We start from the raw sequence: 17667 nt of genomic DNA on the forward strand, positions 1-17667 counted from the left end.
TCAGCCCTTCCTCTAGATGTTGAGTATCCTTTTTTTAAATTCCCACTGAATCAAGGGTAAAATATTCTACAAAAAATATGTAACATAGAGTCCATAAATTAATTCTGATTGCACTTATGTAAACACACACTATGTCCATCCGTCCATTATTACTAAAATTTGAAGCTTTTCAAGAAATGTTGTCACCAATACAATATCTGCATGAATTAATCAAGGCTATTTTTTCTGCTTCAGATAGACTTGGACGTGGGTGTACATACTTTTTCTGAACATGAGTCTGGTACAGCTCCTAGCTCAGACATTAACGGAAGAAAGAATCTGCCCAACCAAATTGTCCTGAGGCAAAAACCTCAAGAGTATCCGACCTCCTGCTTCGACCTCCTCAACAGCAGGGTTAGGCGTGAAGAGAAAACAAGCATTCTCAGCTCCAGGGATCAGAGGGAATCCAAAAATCAGGCTGAAAATCCTGAGAGTTCATCATCCCCTCCCGTGTGTGTATGCTGGTGCTGTAGGCCTGTTGCCATAAAGAGAATCAGAGGCGTAAACAGGGTGAAGCCAAACAGCTGAGCCTGCGGTGGGAGCATCAGTTCCTGGGATCAGCTGAGCTCTGCTTCATCACATGCCTCAACTTTGCACTTTCTGACCTGCCTTAAAGAAAACACAAGCTGCTCAGACAGACAAAGATAAGGAAGCAGAGGGAAGAACTTCTGAGCTCTTTTGTCTGTTTTTATGAGTTGTCTTAAAGAGAGGAGAAAACAAACACATAATCAGTACTTAAGTTCTTATGAATCGCTGCTAACAGCCAGCACCTTAAATATTTTTATCACGTATTTGGACAATATAATGACTAATATAAAAAAACAGAATGTATTTTAAGTTTTGATCTAATTTGTGCATGTGTGTGAAGGAGAATGGGTGGAGTACACATATTTTGCAGAATGTCTTCCAGAAATGCAGTTCTGGTTATAAGTTTACATATACACAACATAAGTATAAATGTCATTCCTTTTGGGCTTTGTACAAATAAAAGAGCTTCTAGCATTGTTCCACTTGGATATTTTGAATAATCTTCTTGGCATAATTGGCAGAAATCCTTTAAACTGTTTGGTTTCCTGGCAGAGATTTGGCTTTTAAGCCTATTCCTTAAACTATCAATAAGGTTAATGATGGCGATATGGGAAAACTATTCCAGAACTGGAATGTTAGCCTACTTTAATCATCTCAATCATCAAAATGCTGCTGATTAAGGTGAGGTTCTCCATCTTTTTGTTTCCATTTTCTTTATGCAATGCACAAACACCACTGGCAGTGAAACAGTCCCACGCCATAAGGCTGCCACCACCAGGCTTGACAGTTGGAAGAGTGTCATATGGTTTAAAAGCCTCACCTTGACCTCTTTAAACAATGACCCAATTGTGTCTAGTGAAGTTCTAACCACCAGTTGTAGATTTAGGGTTACGCTCCACCTATTTTGTGCAATGCACCAATACCACTGCTAATAAAAGAGTCCCATAGCATAATGGTGCCACCACCAAGTTTGACAATAGAAGGTTTTTCATTTTGAAAGCCTCATCTTGACTCCCTTAAACAAATCCCAGCATTGTGGCCAAACAGCGTGTCAGATTTAGAATTGGTCTGTTCATGTGGATGTTGAACTGGTTCAAAGTGGACAGCTGAAAACTGGACACAAATGCGACAATCATCCCAAACACACATACAAACGGGTTTTGGAATGGTTTAGGCAGGCTACCAGTAAGCTTCTGGGACTGGCCTTCGCAAAGTGGGACCTCAATCATTTGGAAAATTTGTTGGCTATGCTTGAAAGCCAGGTTAGTGGATGGCAATATCCAGCCAAAAGCTTTTTGATGGCTGGAAAAAGTGTCGTTGAGGTGCAACATGCTAAGGAACACTTAACCAAATGTCAGTGGGGTTGTATGTATATGTTCAAGCACATATATATAATTTTAGCATTGAGTGATTTAGAGAAAACCGGCAGTAAATTCTTGTTTTTAAAAAAACAGAACTATGTTGAACAATCACGCCATGGTTTAAATAAATCCTCAAAAGCCCAAGATTAGGATGACGTTTATGCATACGATGAGTGTGAATCAACCACCCATTGGGTTTTCTGTCACTGAGAACAGATTATAGGGAAGAGAAACTACTTTACCATTGTTCCTTCACTTTTGCTCCGTGCGACTTCCCTCTGCAGGCGAGCCACAGCCAACTTTTCCCTAAAGAAACGACAGACAAAATCAGCATGTGATCATTTTCATGAACTGACAGCTGCTTATATACAAATCAAGAAAAACTCCATCTCCTCAAAGTCTTATGAATCAAATTGTGTTACTAAGTTCGTCTCGATATCTGATATTGAAGATCACTTTTCACCCACACACACAAACACACACACATTTGTCCCACTTGCTACACAAAACAGAGCTTCCAGTTCTGTCCAGACAGAAATAGCCCAGAGGAAACAAAAAGCAGGGCATCCTCAACCAGACTTTACTCACTCACTCATAACAACCCCAACCCTCCCCACCAACCAACCCCCCAGCAGCCACAAATACGCATGCATGAATCAGGTGGGACAAAAACGCCGACTGTATTCACATTCAATCCTTTTCCCACGTGAGGGCATTCCAGACTTTAATGGGATAAATCTTGGCAAATTCGCAAGAATAATAACGCACCTTGTTTTAAAGCACCCACCCCCTCCCACAAACAGAAAATCCTCCCAAAGGAACACAAGTAAAGTATTGCTCCAAGATGAGCTTGTCATTCTGGAAGTGTTTTTCTCCTTATTTGTGGGCAAACAAAAGGAAGAGGCTGGGGATCAAAAACACCTCTTCTGGCAGATGAGCCTTCAGCAACAGAAGTACTTGTTATATTCTGCTCCTTTTTTTTATTTACCAAATTTATGATCTAAAGCTGAAGAGAGCTAATATTATGTTTGCTTAATTAAAGAACACTTCATAATGAGAAACAAAGTGAAAAGCATCAAAGTAAAGAGAAAAATGTCGTAATGTTTCGACATCTTATGTTGATGAGTCAACAACGAAGCAAAATATGGTTAAAAAAACAGAAAATATCCCTTTGGCTTCTTTCTAGGCAGAGGTGAAAAGACATTGGATGAACAATGTAGACAAATCGTCTAAATGTTTTCATTCTAGGATATGAACGGGACAACCCCTTGACAATGTAGAAACGGGCTCTGTCTGTTTTCATGTAGGCTGTGGATGAGACAGGTTTATACGAAAAACAAAAGCACAACATCTACAAATCATTCTTAGCACTAAATGACACTTCTTTGCGATTTAGACAAAGCATCTACATGTTTTAATTGTACTTTGAGAACGATAGCTAATAACCAACCAAAGAAACACACCTACATGTTTTCATTGCCTGATTTTGACTAAAACTGCACATTAACAGTGTAGAAAGACGTCTACATGTTTTCATTTCTTCGTGTTGAAAATGACAGCAGCAGACCAAGAAAAGACACGAGTCAGCATATTTTGTCGTACCTTGTGAATGAGGTTGCTCCTTAACAACGTGTGTTTTCATTCTACGATGTGAATACGGCACTCATAAATAGTGTTAAAAAATGTCTACATGTTTTTATTCCACAATGTAAAAGTGAGGGCTCATTCACTGTAAAGAAAAACAAGATGTGTCTTGTTTTGCCTCGAAGCAAGATATCTTTCTGAAAACTTCGAATTAATTCGAAATATGCCTTTAAGGTTGTTAGGACTGACATCAAACCAGCTAATGTAACCTAACTGTCATTATCAGTTTTGGGCTGAATTTGGACAAGATCTATGGGTTAAAATAAGTTACGTTTTCAATGTGTATTTCAGAGCTAAACAAGGACATTGACTGGCAGATCATTCTGTGAAAATAGATCCTAACTCTGGGTTTGCATTTACATCCAGAGTTTTGAGGGAAGATAATTTGAATCCTAAGAATAGAATCAGCTGTAAATGAATATTTTCCAGAACTAAAGGACTACATTGAATGAATGCCCTTTACTGTACATGAATGATAGAAAATATCAAAGTGTTGAATTAAAAAAGTTTTTGTTAATGCAGACACAAATAGCCTTGGCAATGCCTAATACTAGACCAAATATAGCAGTCAATCCAACAGACAGCCACAAGTAATCAGTCACCTGCATATTTTTCACATTTTTCCATCAGACCAGACACCCAGAAACCATCACCGACACCCCCACCCCCCCAAGATACCTCATGACTAATGTCTTAGCCTCCTTTAACAAGACATCATTGTTTAGGGATGGCTTACCTGTCGGAAACCCCCCACAGACGTTTAGTTGACGGATGAGTCGATCGTCTGGAGTGGAAAAAATTACTACAGATTCCCAGTACTCCTGGATTTCAAAGCACCGGAGGTAAATCCAACAGCCCCGTTCCCTCTGACGGGAAAATTGTCAAGCGAAGCTGAGCCGTGCATGACAATTGTGCACAAACATGTAGTGGCAGTGAGAAGGAAGTTGAGTTAAATGGGTGTGTGACAGTGCTGCTTACCTAAAACCATTTCTAAATGTCAACGCACCTGACTCATCCACTCATGTTCCAGTTCCACATTGTGTCCCCTACTATTACCCCATACTCTACGCATCATTACACCACCTTAAAAAGGAGAAGAAAAAAAACACAGCATATCTGGAACTTCTCATAGCAGATACTGTTTTGTAAAACAGGAGCGCGCCTGGCATTCCTCCAGCCTGTATTATGGCGTCGGCCCCGTAAGGGGTTAAATTTCAGCCCGCTTATGAGCAGGCACGTTTCGGGAGCAGCAGAGCGAGAGCCAACTGCGCCGCCGAGAAAATCATCGAGAAATATAGAGCAGTTTGACATTCTGTGTTAAACATAATTATAGTAATTGGCACCAGCAGTAGTCAAAACAGAAACCCGGTGGAAAAATGCTTAACTAGTGACATCCAACTTGCCAGAGGGGAATGATATTCAGGCATGTGGAGGCAAAAAATCCTCTGTTGTCTACAAATTTACGTGAATATGTCATGTAAGTTTCAATCCCTCCTCTTGACCAATTACTCACTTTGCAAATTTATACCAGCTGTGTAAACTAGTCCTAAAATAGCCAGACGGAGCAAAGAGAAGGTTGTTACATTGAGAGGTTTATCTCAAGTCATCTCTATTGTTGAAGGCTGAACTTTGGTATGTTATGTTAGGGGTTGGTCCTAGACATTATAAACTCTACATACTTTCATGAATTTCACCTAAAATGGTTGGAAGATATGGACAAAGTAACTTAATGAGTCATTAAGAGGAATAATTTTGGTTCATTACAACATTTATTTTGGTATAGCCCTTGATTCAAAGGGCTATTCCAACTAAAAACATGTAAATTATACTGCTTTTCTTAATGTTGGGAAAACATGTGCTTTACTTGTTACCACAGTCTGTTATTTGACCACGTATTCAACCATTCATATAAAACCTAACAGCAAATTATGGGCAGCATGGATACAGATCTCTAAAAGTTCCCAGGGATCTGGAATCACCTGACATCAGGGAGACCCGACCTGAAGCAGGCAGTAGAGATGGATGGACGGACGGACGGACTGACAGACAGACTTTGGATGGACGGATGGATATCATGTGTCCATGATATCTGATGTAAGATTGGACAGATGACGAGAACATTGTCATTTATAGTTTTGCAGGCTTCTTTCTGTTGTTTCAGAGATAGCACACATTCCAACAGCCAAACCTCAGGAAGTCAAATCAACACAAAGTAAAGAAGAGCATCGCAGAGTAGAGTTTATATCAGCTGAAACCATCTCCTGAACACCTTGGGAAAACAATGTCCACCCTTTTCTTGAATGGATCAAACTGCGTAAAATATGTCCCTGTCTTTGAGATAAGACACCGAACAGGGAGGCAAGTGAACAGGACCCCCGCCTCGGAACATTCACAGCACATCAACCCTGTTTCCTCTACACATTCTTCCTGCTCAGACAGTGTGCAAACCCTACTTTTGCTTTTTTTCTCTCATCCTCACATTGATGCTGTTTGCTTTCACAGCATGCAAAGGCACGACCTGTCAGGGTTACGGGGAGGATCAATCACGGTGGAAAGCGTTCGCCAACTTGAGCTGACATGTCGGACCCGTGTTTGTCTTCTAATGCATTTTGGGAGGCAGACATTTAATTGTAATCCCAAACAGAGGGGTTTCAATCCATACACTATTTGCTGCTAAGCACATAATGAAAGAGGAAAAAAGTGTTTTATCTGATTTTTTTTTTTTGTTTCTTCTCAAGACCGTCTTATTATAATCTCCATTCTGCTCAGAAAGCTGTTAACATATGAAACTCCACATTTTGCTTTTGCATTTTCCCTGCAGGAGTTACTCATGCTAAGATGAACAAACCACTTTTCAATCGTTCAGAGGGAAAGCTGTACATAGAGTGGCCAAAACGGATGCGTGAATGTTTGGCTGAGAGCAGAGCCACCATGCATTTATGTATTAGCGTCTGCACTCCTGCAGGGCTAAGAGGCCTGAAATGCACGCGATCCCCATGGCTCAGAGAGGGAAGCCAGATCGGAGGTTATAGTTTAGGCCTGGACAAGTCATTCCCATCCCTAATCCTCCTGTAGCCATGTTATGTAACCCCTCTGCACAGATCCAAACCTTCAAACCAGTACCCAGCGTGGGACAAAAGGTCCAGTGAGGCATTTGATATGTAATAACATCCAACTCAGTCTGACAGGAAAGCAGAGTTAAAACACCCAGGATGCAAAAACCAGCTTTAGCCCTCAGTGTGAAGACTTTCTTCAGCTTGTGCATATAAAGAGTCGGGCTTTTACACATCTGTGACCATTCAGTCAGGCCTAATGCATTAGGCAGGTCCAATTAATCACTGAAGAGCACTATGGAAGGTGCCGAGCAGCGCCCTGACCCGAGCTCACAGCTGGTTCCTGACCTCCTGCCTCCTGCAGCGGGACCTGTTTGCAATGGAGGGCCAGCGGCAAGACAGAAGCCACATGTCAGCACCTCAAACCCACACCCACCCACACATAGAGTCAGCCAGGACCAGGCTGAGCGAGCTTTGCCTCACCGCAGCAGAGCATCAATTATTGACGAGGTGAAATGTGATGAGGTTCTGCTGTGAGCAAACAAAGAGACTCAGCCTCCCCAGTCTGCCATGTACCAAAATAATGCTTTTGTTCATGAAAATAAACACTTATCATTACTAACATGTTTTCATGAATGCTTGGATAAACAAGCAACTTCTTGGCCAGGTCCTGCTTTGATTTGGATGCTTGCATGACTTGTGAAGCAGCAACAAGGGCCGACTTAACACAACTTGACACCAGGAGTTCTGTTTGGACTTGCATGCCGCAGAATGTGGTGGTATAAGCTGACATAATCACGATCAGTCTGGGCACCTTGGTTGTGGTTTGTTCACATGAGTTTGTAACAGATTTTAAGAGATTGAGGGCTGCAAGACAAAAATACACCGTTTAGTAGGTCAAATACTAATTCAGCGCCAACATCTGATGTATCAGAAATCATTCAAAAAGAATCCTCTGAGACTCACAAGAATGCCTGTGCCGAGCGAGGATTACCCCTTGCCTCACTCTCTGTCTGCCTCCATAAGCGTTTTATCTTTCTCCAAGCAGGGCCTGACCTCGATTGTCTCCACGCCTCAGACACATTCCTGTCCAGGACAAGCAGATGTGCTTTAAAAATGGCCTCTGCACCCCACACTAACACTCCTTCCTCCGGTCGGACTGTCTGAAGCGGTTTACCTACCAGCAAAGCTCGAGGAGTGACACGATCGCACGGGGGGCACACGGATGATTGCACATGTGCAAACACAGTGGCAAAAGACCTGCGAATACTAGCAGGCACACAACTGTAAATCTTTCATGTCCAAGTCATTAAAGAGAGATGACTCTGAGCTCCACAGATATGAAAATACAGGGAGGAAGCCACCACCCTCAACCCCCGACACTACCCACTCACATTCCAACAAGTCTTATTTGTCTAAGTACTCAGTTTGTGTCCCAGACAATAACACATAATTTAGTTTAAGTGAAGCGCGATACCTCGTTGGACCACAATAACCTCCTGATTTAGGAGTTTACCTGCATTTTCGAGGGAGGCAATAAAATGAAAAACAAACATTATCATCATCATCATACCTTTTGCTGAGGTAGATGCTCACGTTGCTACAGATTTGTGCAGAAAAGCAACTGCTCGCCTGGAGGAGAAGCTGCTCACGAGATGTGACGCCAAGTCATGTCTGACAGCAAAAATGTTTGAAGAGGAGCCAAGATGCCACACTTAAGGCAAGCTCGTGGGAATCTCTCACTTTAGCACCTTTTAGAGTGTTACATTCTGTATAAGCACAGACAATTTAAAGAAGAAGAATACGTTTATCAGTTGCATAAAAGGTTTTTAGATTCTCTTACATAATTTGGCTCTTCAAAGTAATCCCTTTGACGGCAGACTAAACTGAAGGGCAGCGCTTCAAACCTAATTGGTCAAAAATATCTCCCCTTCAGACCTAATGTTTGTTTAATTATTGAGCTTTTTTCTAAATAAGCACCAGCACACAAGTCATAAGAAGTGAATTAGGTTAATGGTGCCATAATGACCTGTGGGGAACACTTATGAATGTGCGTTTCATGTGGGGAATAGGAGCCAGTGATGTCTAGGAGCCAACGCTTAATCAGTGTTTGACCACTTCAAAGAGGTTCAAGTGGTAGTCCGGAGCCGGTCACAGCAAAGGATTGTTTTAGTTTTTCATAGACAGATAGCCATCTTGTCGCTTTGACTGCATTTCTAATCTCATAATATGTATCACACCTCAATATGCTTTGTCGAAATACAATATAAGAATTTCACGACAATTTATGAAAAGAAAATACAAATCTGGCTACCGAAATCAAAAGTTCCAGCTGTTGTTCTAGATTTACCTCCATGGTTCATGTCACACTGAAGTAACCAGGCAACAGGGATTCACATTTACTGTAGTATCGCAGTGCTGGAAGGTTCTGCTGACTCGTGCAGGCTGTGCAAGAGCTACAATATTTTTCAAAAGCTGAAAGGGTAACCATTTGCAAAGGCAGACAAACTGCCGCTTCACACACAATGCAGACAAAGGTACAATAAACAGAAACAGTTAGCTCAAAGGTCTTTAGCATTTATTGTTAACCATCTCTCTATGTTTGTGTGGCTGGTTCAAAAAGATCAGTTTCAGTAGCATCAATTGATTTAGATTTCCTTTTGATAAAAAATGTCAACATTGGAGAGATAAAGTCTAAGGAATTTTCTCTGCCATGTTATTTCAGTTGCAGTAGCGTTCTGGCTACTCTGGCATGCTGGTAAACCAGCAGTTAAAAGTCAGTACTCTCACTGTAATTCACCCTGTCACCAGAAGATCTTAAACACAACATAAGAGGTGTTTGGAAAAGAGTTTTACAGCTCAAAAGGTGAGCTTCTCCAGCAGCCCCTCTATCCATTTCCTTTCCAGCTGCACCAACACCTCCAGCCACTGGATGTGGCCCTGCGGGTTTGTCCAACTATTATCCGATGATTTACAGCTACGATAGTGGGGAGGAGAGGTTTGTTGATATTCTCGGCCCAGCACAAAGATAGAACACAACTTTGACCCCTTTTCTAACCTCGTAAAGGTCTTGCTCCGCTGACAGCCTTCCTGCGGTGGGAGAGGTAATCCAAAACAAGAGGGAATGCTAAAAAACTTGCATGCTAGAGTGAAAGTGTGTCAACGGGAAGTCTGTGTGTGTATTAAAACAAGGGCAGCAGCATATTATCTTGTAAACTGCTGGCATGCGAGTATATGACCTAAAAAACAAATCCAGTTTGGGGATTATTTTTTTTCCAAGAGTTGGAATGTCATGGGACACATCAACAAAAGCTTTTAGAAAAGAAAAAGAAAAGCTGAAGTCTGCAAGCCATGATGCTCAAAGAGCAATATATTGTGAAGCAAAACTATAATTTACTCCGATTCTGACAGGAAAACAGGTCAATTAAATGCAAAAATAAGTCCAGGAGCACCTGATGCAAACATTGGGGTAGTTTAGAAACCACAACGCTCTAATGATGCCATGAGTCAACATTCAGCAAGGGTGTCTGGGCGATGCTTTGTCTCCAGGCAAAGCAGTCAGTGCATGCAAAAGGCCACTGATAGCTAGCAAATAAAAGCCTTTTATTAGTTATAAACTGTGTTGCACCATTAAACTTTACATCTTTGTTGAGTGACATTACTCTAGATTCAGCTAACAGGAGACAAAGAGAACAGTCATATAGTAGTGCCTTTTTCTTGCTTTGTCAACTTGTGAACATTCAGGAAAATAGAAAGCACAATATATCATCGGGATGATAAATTCTTATGTCTGTGTGATAAAAAAACCTAGTCTGGCAATATTTTATTTAAGCTTTTGTCTTCAGATGCTGTATTTGCAAAAACAGAGAGCTTAGCAGAACTCGGGCTGACTTTAGGGATCCCACAAGCGGTTAGTCGCGGAGAGATAAATGCAGAGCAGGGGAGAGGAAGGAATGCATTCAAAGCACCCTTAATTGAGCTGGATGGCCTGCAGTCACATAAGCAAAGTGTCTCAGCAAGGCTTGGGTTGGTGAGATCCTGAGATTTGCTTCACACATACACATCATTAAACTAGCTTAAGGCTCCACAGCGCCAATGAACACAGCAGAGACAGTAGGAATTAAATGGGAAAGTTGTCTGGAAGGAGTACAACCCCCCACCCCCCCCAACTCTGTCTTCTGGCTGTCAATGAAGGGGAAATGCTCCCATGCTGGGGCCTACTGGGCCAGCCAATGAACAAGGGAACATTCCTTAATAATTCTGTCTGACCTGGACCCAATATGCCGGCTGAGGGTCACCAAAAATGGAGCGCCACACACTGTGAGAGGACCAAAAGGGGAGGATAAAAAGTTGGGAAAATCGGATGTGAAGGAGTGAGAGGCAGAGTGATGGACAGGAGTTAGAGGGGTGGAAGAAAATACAATAGCATGCATGATGGGTTGGGGTTGCCTTAATCTAGGTTCTTTTCAATGCTGGTGACAATCACTGCTTGAGCACTGCCAATGACGACTGCAGGCACAGTCTGAAACAGTGCAATAGACAGGCAGAACTTTTCACATCTATATCTTTACAAGAAAAGGGGAATCAGTGTTGCTGACCCATTAAATAACAGTTGTAGAACCTTGTTATCTCAACTATTGATTGTAGTAAAATTATCAAATTGGGTTATAATGGCTGTCTATATGAAAAAAACCACAGTTTCTGCATTCATGACCACTGTTAGTATTTATTGTAACAATTATGGGGGTAAAATTCATTGTTTAGTGAAGATTATCCTCTCTTGGTGGTGTGCAACTTCTCATAAGGTTTGAACCCAGATCTTGGAGCCATTGATGTGGCACACATAATACAGTTTTCATACAACAAAACAGTGGTGGGAAATATACCACAAACGGCTACAAGTCTGCATGATTGGGATGGAGAGAATTACAGTTTTAATTCTATAAAATCAAATCCCTCCACTTGGCAATCCTCTTATCCAGTAATCCCCAGGTAGGTTTCAGAGAGCTGCAGGCTCAAACTACCCAACCTTCCAACCCATCTGCCCTGGTGGCAGGGTGATATCGAAGGCCTGCTGCTCTGCTCCATACAAAGGCTTTAAACTGGTCCTGCAATACCAAACCCAAGTCTAGGGTGCCTAGTGTACTTCACATGCAATGGCTGTTAACAGTAAAAGGAATATAACACCAAGTTTGAATAATGATTTGCCTTAAATATGCTTGAACAGATTGCAGATTACTTGAAACCTAAGGTCAGAATTTGGGGCATGTATGAAATAATTTCAGACACATTACGAAGTTGTGATATACCAGACAATGTAGATATTTTGGAATAAAAGAGAGAAATATAAACAATATTTCACAAATGTTATTGACTAAATGTTTTCACAGAAATTATTGCAATGTTTATATTAGCTAGTTTAAATCAATCAGGCTATAACTATTTCAAATGGTAGGTATTCAAGCTATATCACATGTTTTGCTAAATAAACCTGGGGAAAACACAAACTTTTCCACTCTGATAACATATGAAAGGAAAAAGTTAAAAAAGCCATAATCTCTTAATTAGCTGACAGTGTTGTGATCATATTTTTATGACAGGTACAATTAGTAATGGGCATTAGCTACAGTTACTGTGGGTTGCAATGGGTGTTATTTACAATTAGACATAAATTTGAGCTACAATTAAAAATAAGTTAAAATCCCCTCTGAGTGGCTGAGATCTTGCGAGATCTGTGTTTAAGTAATAAGGTGGTATACTGGTAAACAAACAAACACAACAAACTCGGGTAAAAGAAGCCAATAAATTCAAGCCAAACATAGATGCTTTCAAAATATTAACCACTGTCTCATATTTTCACAATAAAAACAAACTGGACGACTAAACATTGGACAGCCTGGAGAGCTACGTGGACAAATGTTTTGAAAACATCGTAATGGGCAAGCCACAAAAATCTACAACTGCCATTTGGATTGGCTGAGTGGTGACAGTGGAGCTGACCTGGTTGGTGTTTCTCCCTGGGTTGTAGTTGCAGTGGCAGGAGTGTGGTTGTGGTGGTGTTTCTTTGGTTGTGGGGGCATGGTGTGTGCCGCCAGCCAGGGACCTCTTGCTGGGTGAGTTTGCCCATCTTGGTGTGGGGTCGGGAGGTCCGTGGTGAGTACAGTGTACGGTGGTGTCTGCTGTGTTGCGCTTATGGGAGGAGGCTGGGGTAGCATTGCACATAGCTCTCGCGCCCTGCTGTGTGGTATGGGGCAGGGTGCAGCAGGGGTGCTTGGAGCAGGGATGGGTGTGGAGCTTTTGCTGTGTGAATGTATCTTCATCGGCTTTTTGGGGCTGGAGCTCGTCTATAGGGGTTTGCCCTATAGACGAGCTCCAGCCCCTGTGGCGAGGGGATTCGTGGCGTTTGGGCTGGGGGGAATGGTTTCGATATCTGTGTCCTGGTTGGGGGTGGCCCTGTGGGGAAATTTATTTTGGGGTTATTTAGGGGTGAGGGGCTCATGGGGTTGAGATCGGAATTCATTGGGGGGTTGGCACTGCTTTGTCCTGGGGAGGCTCTGGTTGGTGGGCTCGTTCTGACTAGGTAGTCCCCTCTTTTGTTCATGACCACCTATCCAGATGGGGGTGGGGTCATTGGGGGCTGGGGTCGGGGCAGGGGGTCGGGGTCTGGGCCGGGGTCGTTTGGGTCCGGGCAGTGTCGGCACTAGTCTAGGCTGGTGCTGGGGCGGCCTGCCTGTCTCCACCCTGGAATGAAGGGGACCATCTCCTGGGTCTAGGGGCTGGTTGCCCCTCTGGGGTATCGGTACCTGGACCTGGGAGTATTGTGTATGTATGGAGAGTGTGAGTGAGTGTATGACATCCATTGTTGTATGTCTTTACGTGGCTGTGTGGGTGTGAGTGTTTTCATGTGTAAGCATGACGGTGGGAATGTGTGATTGAGACTGGGTGTGCCTGTTTTTGTGTCAGGTTGGGTCTTGGGCTGCTCCCTCTCCTAGATCAGCTCAGGTCCCCCATCAAATGTGGGGCCTTTTTCCTTCCTGCGGTGTTTCTGGGTGCTTTGGTGTGTGCTGGCTCACTCCCGGTGGCTTGCTGGGGCCTAGGCCTCCTGGCTCTGTCGGGCTGCTGCTCTCTCCTGGGGCTTCTACACTGTGGCTGCTGGGTGGTTCCCCTGGGGCTATCCTCTGCTCTTGAGGGGATTCCGGTAGTCCCTGTGGTGGCCGCCTGAGGTTCGCGTGCTCTGGTGATCTTTGGATGTCTGTGGCTCAGATCACCTCCATGTCTGTCTGGAGACCAGGGGGGAAGGTCTGTGGCTCCTCACACTTGCTATTGCATATTTTTATGGAGAAACCTTAGATACACAGGCGTGCTCACACTTACACGCACAGGTGTTTGGATTCAGGTGTTAACAGATACACAGATATTCTATATTGAGCCGCAGTTACCACCAAATACATCTTGCATTCATTAGTACCGTGCACCTTTCAGTAACATTGCAGTAACATTGCTGTTGTTATATATGTTTCTGTATATATAACAACAGCAACAGAAGCAGCGTTTTCTTGTATTCTCGTCACCCTTCTTTCTCTCCTCTATTCTTTTCTCCTTCTCTCCCTTTTTCCTTTTAGCCCGACATGTCTCTCTTTCTTGCTTCTTTTTTTTTCCCTTTCGTTTCTGTGTCCGTGTCCATTGCAATTGAGCCTGAGTTTGGTTGTTTCAGTAGTAGTTGTGCATATTGGTTATTTACATGAAGTGTGACAACTTTGGTGATTATGTGGCATACTTTTTTAAGATGCTCAAAAAATCTGTTATAGACTGGTGGTCAGTGTAAAATTCATAGCAAGGCGATGTGGAAGCGTTAATTTCCCGCAACCAATTTTTAATGACATTGAAATGAAAGACTGATAGTGTGATGGGGGTATTAGATTGTATTAGCAATGGTTGTTAGCTACTATCAGTAATTGCTGTTAGCTATTATTAGCAACAGCTTTTAGTTGCTATTGGCAATAACTGTTAGCTGCAAACATTAATACCTGTTAGCTACAATTACCAATAGATGATATTTATTATAGTAATATTTGCTAGTTAATCTTGGAAATGCCTGTTAACTACTTTGAGCAATAGCTACTAGGTACTGTGAACAATAGCTGCATTGTATAGAATGCTATGTTAACTTCCATTAGCAATGACTGTTTGCTACTATTAGCAATATGATGCCCGATATGTTTTTGTTTTCATGTTATATTGGTTGTTTGCCAACAAATTACAACAAAGGCAACACCAGAAAAAGCAAAACCCTTCTTTCTAGAAGCTTACAAGGATAATGTTTATCACTGACAAGCAAAGGGCATCCCATAAATGGCAGTTACTAATGTTTGCTTTTGTGATGGGAAGCACCAGTTCCAAGCACCAAAAAAAAACCAAACAAGCCAACTCCATCTCAAAAAAAGACACAGAATGGCATTTCTGTCTGGCATGTTGTCAACCACAGCCCAGGAGTCAAGATACCTCCCATATTCTCCCATGCCCTTATTTCTACACTCCCTCACAGTTCTGTTTTTAGAGATAACACAGTCAGCCAAAAATATGAAGACAGTGTCCAAAATCCCACTCTGTTATCCTTGGTGTGTTCTCCTTCTGTGAGCATCCCGTCCAGCTGAGTCTGAGGGACGTTTTCACTTCAAGCTACATTTATTTCAGAAAAAGTTCAAGATCTGACCATAACAGAAGATCACAATCTCCATTCTCAACCATTTAACAGTATTCACACCCAGTTCAGCTACTGTCATTTCAGTGTGGGATTAGTGGATTGAAAAACCTAATCTGCCTAAGAGAGAGTCAAATGTAAAACAAAAGCAGCAGAAAGGAGGCATATTGTATGTGCATTCCTGCAGATTGTAATCCTTTGCAATGACAGTCTCTCTTAAAGAGACCCTTCCTCCCATTATCAATCAGAAGCAAAGTTGTTTAACTTGACCCCATGCTGTCACAACAAGGCACACAAGTCCCCCCCCCCAAATGGCTAATAGAGATCATCCTGTATGAAATATGTCTTTCCCTTCCTGCAGAATGAGAATCACATGCTCTTCTAACTGTGCAGCATTGATCTATATGACAGTAAACTCTCGCTGTTGCATTACAAATAATGCAGTTTAGTCATGTCGTGTGCTGATGACAGTCTGCTCCTTACCCTGATGGAGATGCAGCATCCTGGTGCATTCAAAGTACACGCATGGTAATCCACCAGCACGCTCTCCTCCTGCTCTGCAGCTGCCCCCCACCGATCCCGCAGATGATAAAGTTTACATCCACAATGCAGCGTCTCTCCTCTTCACAGCGCTCCCTCTGCTCTCTGCTTCTATCCTCTGCCCTCCCTGTCTCCCTCAATCTCCCAACGTAGATCGACTCTCTTCGACTCTCCTCTTGTGCTGCTAACACACTCCCCCTTTGCAACGCTGTACGCCGTCCCTTCACCCGCCCATCCAGCCTCCTGCCTTTATCTGTTCTCTGAATATTTCTCTTCTCAGTCAACCTCTGCCTCAATCTCTTCTCTCATTCTCTGTCTGCCTCTGAGCAGCAAAGACTGCGTCCCTCCTCCGCGGACTTACAGGACGTATAACATGTGTTCAGGGAGAGGGCTGCCGCTCCGCTGCCCCTCTGAAGGTGGCTCTTTCCTCAGGGGAAGAGAAGTGAGGTCGGGGTGGGGGTTTGAACACAGAGGGAGGAGGTTTTTTTAGGGGTGACAGCAGTGTTAAGGGGGGTGGGGTTTTTTAACTCCAGCAAGGGGACGTAAAGAGACGAGCAGCAGCCGGCGTATGATGTTCAACTATCTGGGCTCTTTAAAGTCTGAGGCAGGTTGAGAAAGCTGCAAACTTAGAGAGTTTCTGAGGACTGCTGTTTAAAGGGCACGCAAAGCACATTGTGGTCCATCACAAGGCAACAACTGAATGAGATTGCTGAAACGTTGGTCACATTTTCCAATGTTTCATACATGTCTAATCTTTAAGTCTACAAAGCGTTCTACAAATGCATAAATAAACTGGCTTAGGGCTTGTCTCTCTGGATCTCTCAAGTTCCTGTTCTGTATCACATTGTTGTTCACAATGTGCTCTTGTTCTGCTTTCTAGTCAGCTTTATTCCTGTTTTGGTTTGGTAAATTTGTTTTTTCTAGTGTTTCAACTTTTCTTTTGTTTCAAGATAGTTTCACTTGTTTTGTTTTGTTCATCCGGTTTCCTTCTACGTTTTATGAGTTTTACTGTAACAAGCTAGTTTCCGACCTGGATGAGGATGCCATGACCAAATTTTAACCTTGTGTCAGTTGACAAAAGAACAGTCCTCGAATTCATCAACTTCAGATCCTCCTTTCGACTGTATTGACTGGACCACTTTGTGAAGAACGCTAGAAACTAAAAGATTATTGCACTTTTATAATATGTCTAGTTAGGTTCCCTAACCCATTCTGGTTGGAACCCAATACATTGGAACATTTCTGAATTATTCACTATAAAGTTATGGGCCAAGGAGATTTCGTTTGTGAACTCCTGTTCAATGTTGTCATTGTTGCCATAACATAAAAGCATTCGAAGATTAAAGGGCTGTACAATTTTCCCAGTCTTTTACTAGTCTGTCTATGTCAGAGCTGCTGGTGAGGCTTTAAATTTTTTTTACAGTACCATCCTATCTATGCAAGCCTTATGGCCTCAGGATGAATGTGGACAAGTCAAAGGTGCTCATAAACGAAAGGTTCACAGGCCTTTGTTTATCTCAAGAGTGTTCAGGCTGAACGAGTGTGGGGGTTGAAATATCTTGGCTTAAAGGCATCATAAAAGAAGATGGCTTCAACAGCAATGAGCCACTCCTGAATTAGGTTTGCAGCTTCAGCATACTGTATGTGTTCGTCCAATGGTACATCTGAAAAAAGTCAAGTATCTCCTTGAAGACGAAGATGTGGATGTTTTGCACTGCAATATCACCTATTGTTCTTCACTGATCGGAGACCAGGATCATTTTTAAACAAGACACGAGTATACTTAAGCTTTTCCAAATGT

General features: G+C 42.6%; 1 protein-coding gene across 3 annotated transcripts in view; it reads right to left on the reverse strand.

Moving 5' to 3' along the window:
- The window catches only part of LOC124861545 (nck-associated protein 5-like), a 190493-nt gene that overhangs the window by 80772 nt on the left and 92054 nt on the right, over window positions 1–17667 (reverse strand). For 2 of the 3 annotated variants that reach the window (XM_047355351.1, XM_047355350.1), the window contains exon 4: window positions 2171–2234. In XM_047355351.1, the coding sequence (XP_047211307.1) occupies window positions 2171–2234 (64 nt within the window). Of the gene's footprint in view, window positions 1–2170; window positions 2235–15809; window positions 16064–17667 lie in introns of those variants that run through there. The other variant, XM_047355352.1, reaches the window with a different exon arrangement.

The sequence above is a fragment of the Girardinichthys multiradiatus genome, chromosome 24 (genome assembly GCF_021462225.1).
Source record: "Girardinichthys multiradiatus isolate DD_20200921_A chromosome 24, DD_fGirMul_XY1, whole genome shotgun sequence".
Classification (NCBI taxonomy): Eukaryota; Metazoa; Chordata; class Actinopteri; order Cyprinodontiformes; family Goodeidae; genus Girardinichthys; species Girardinichthys multiradiatus.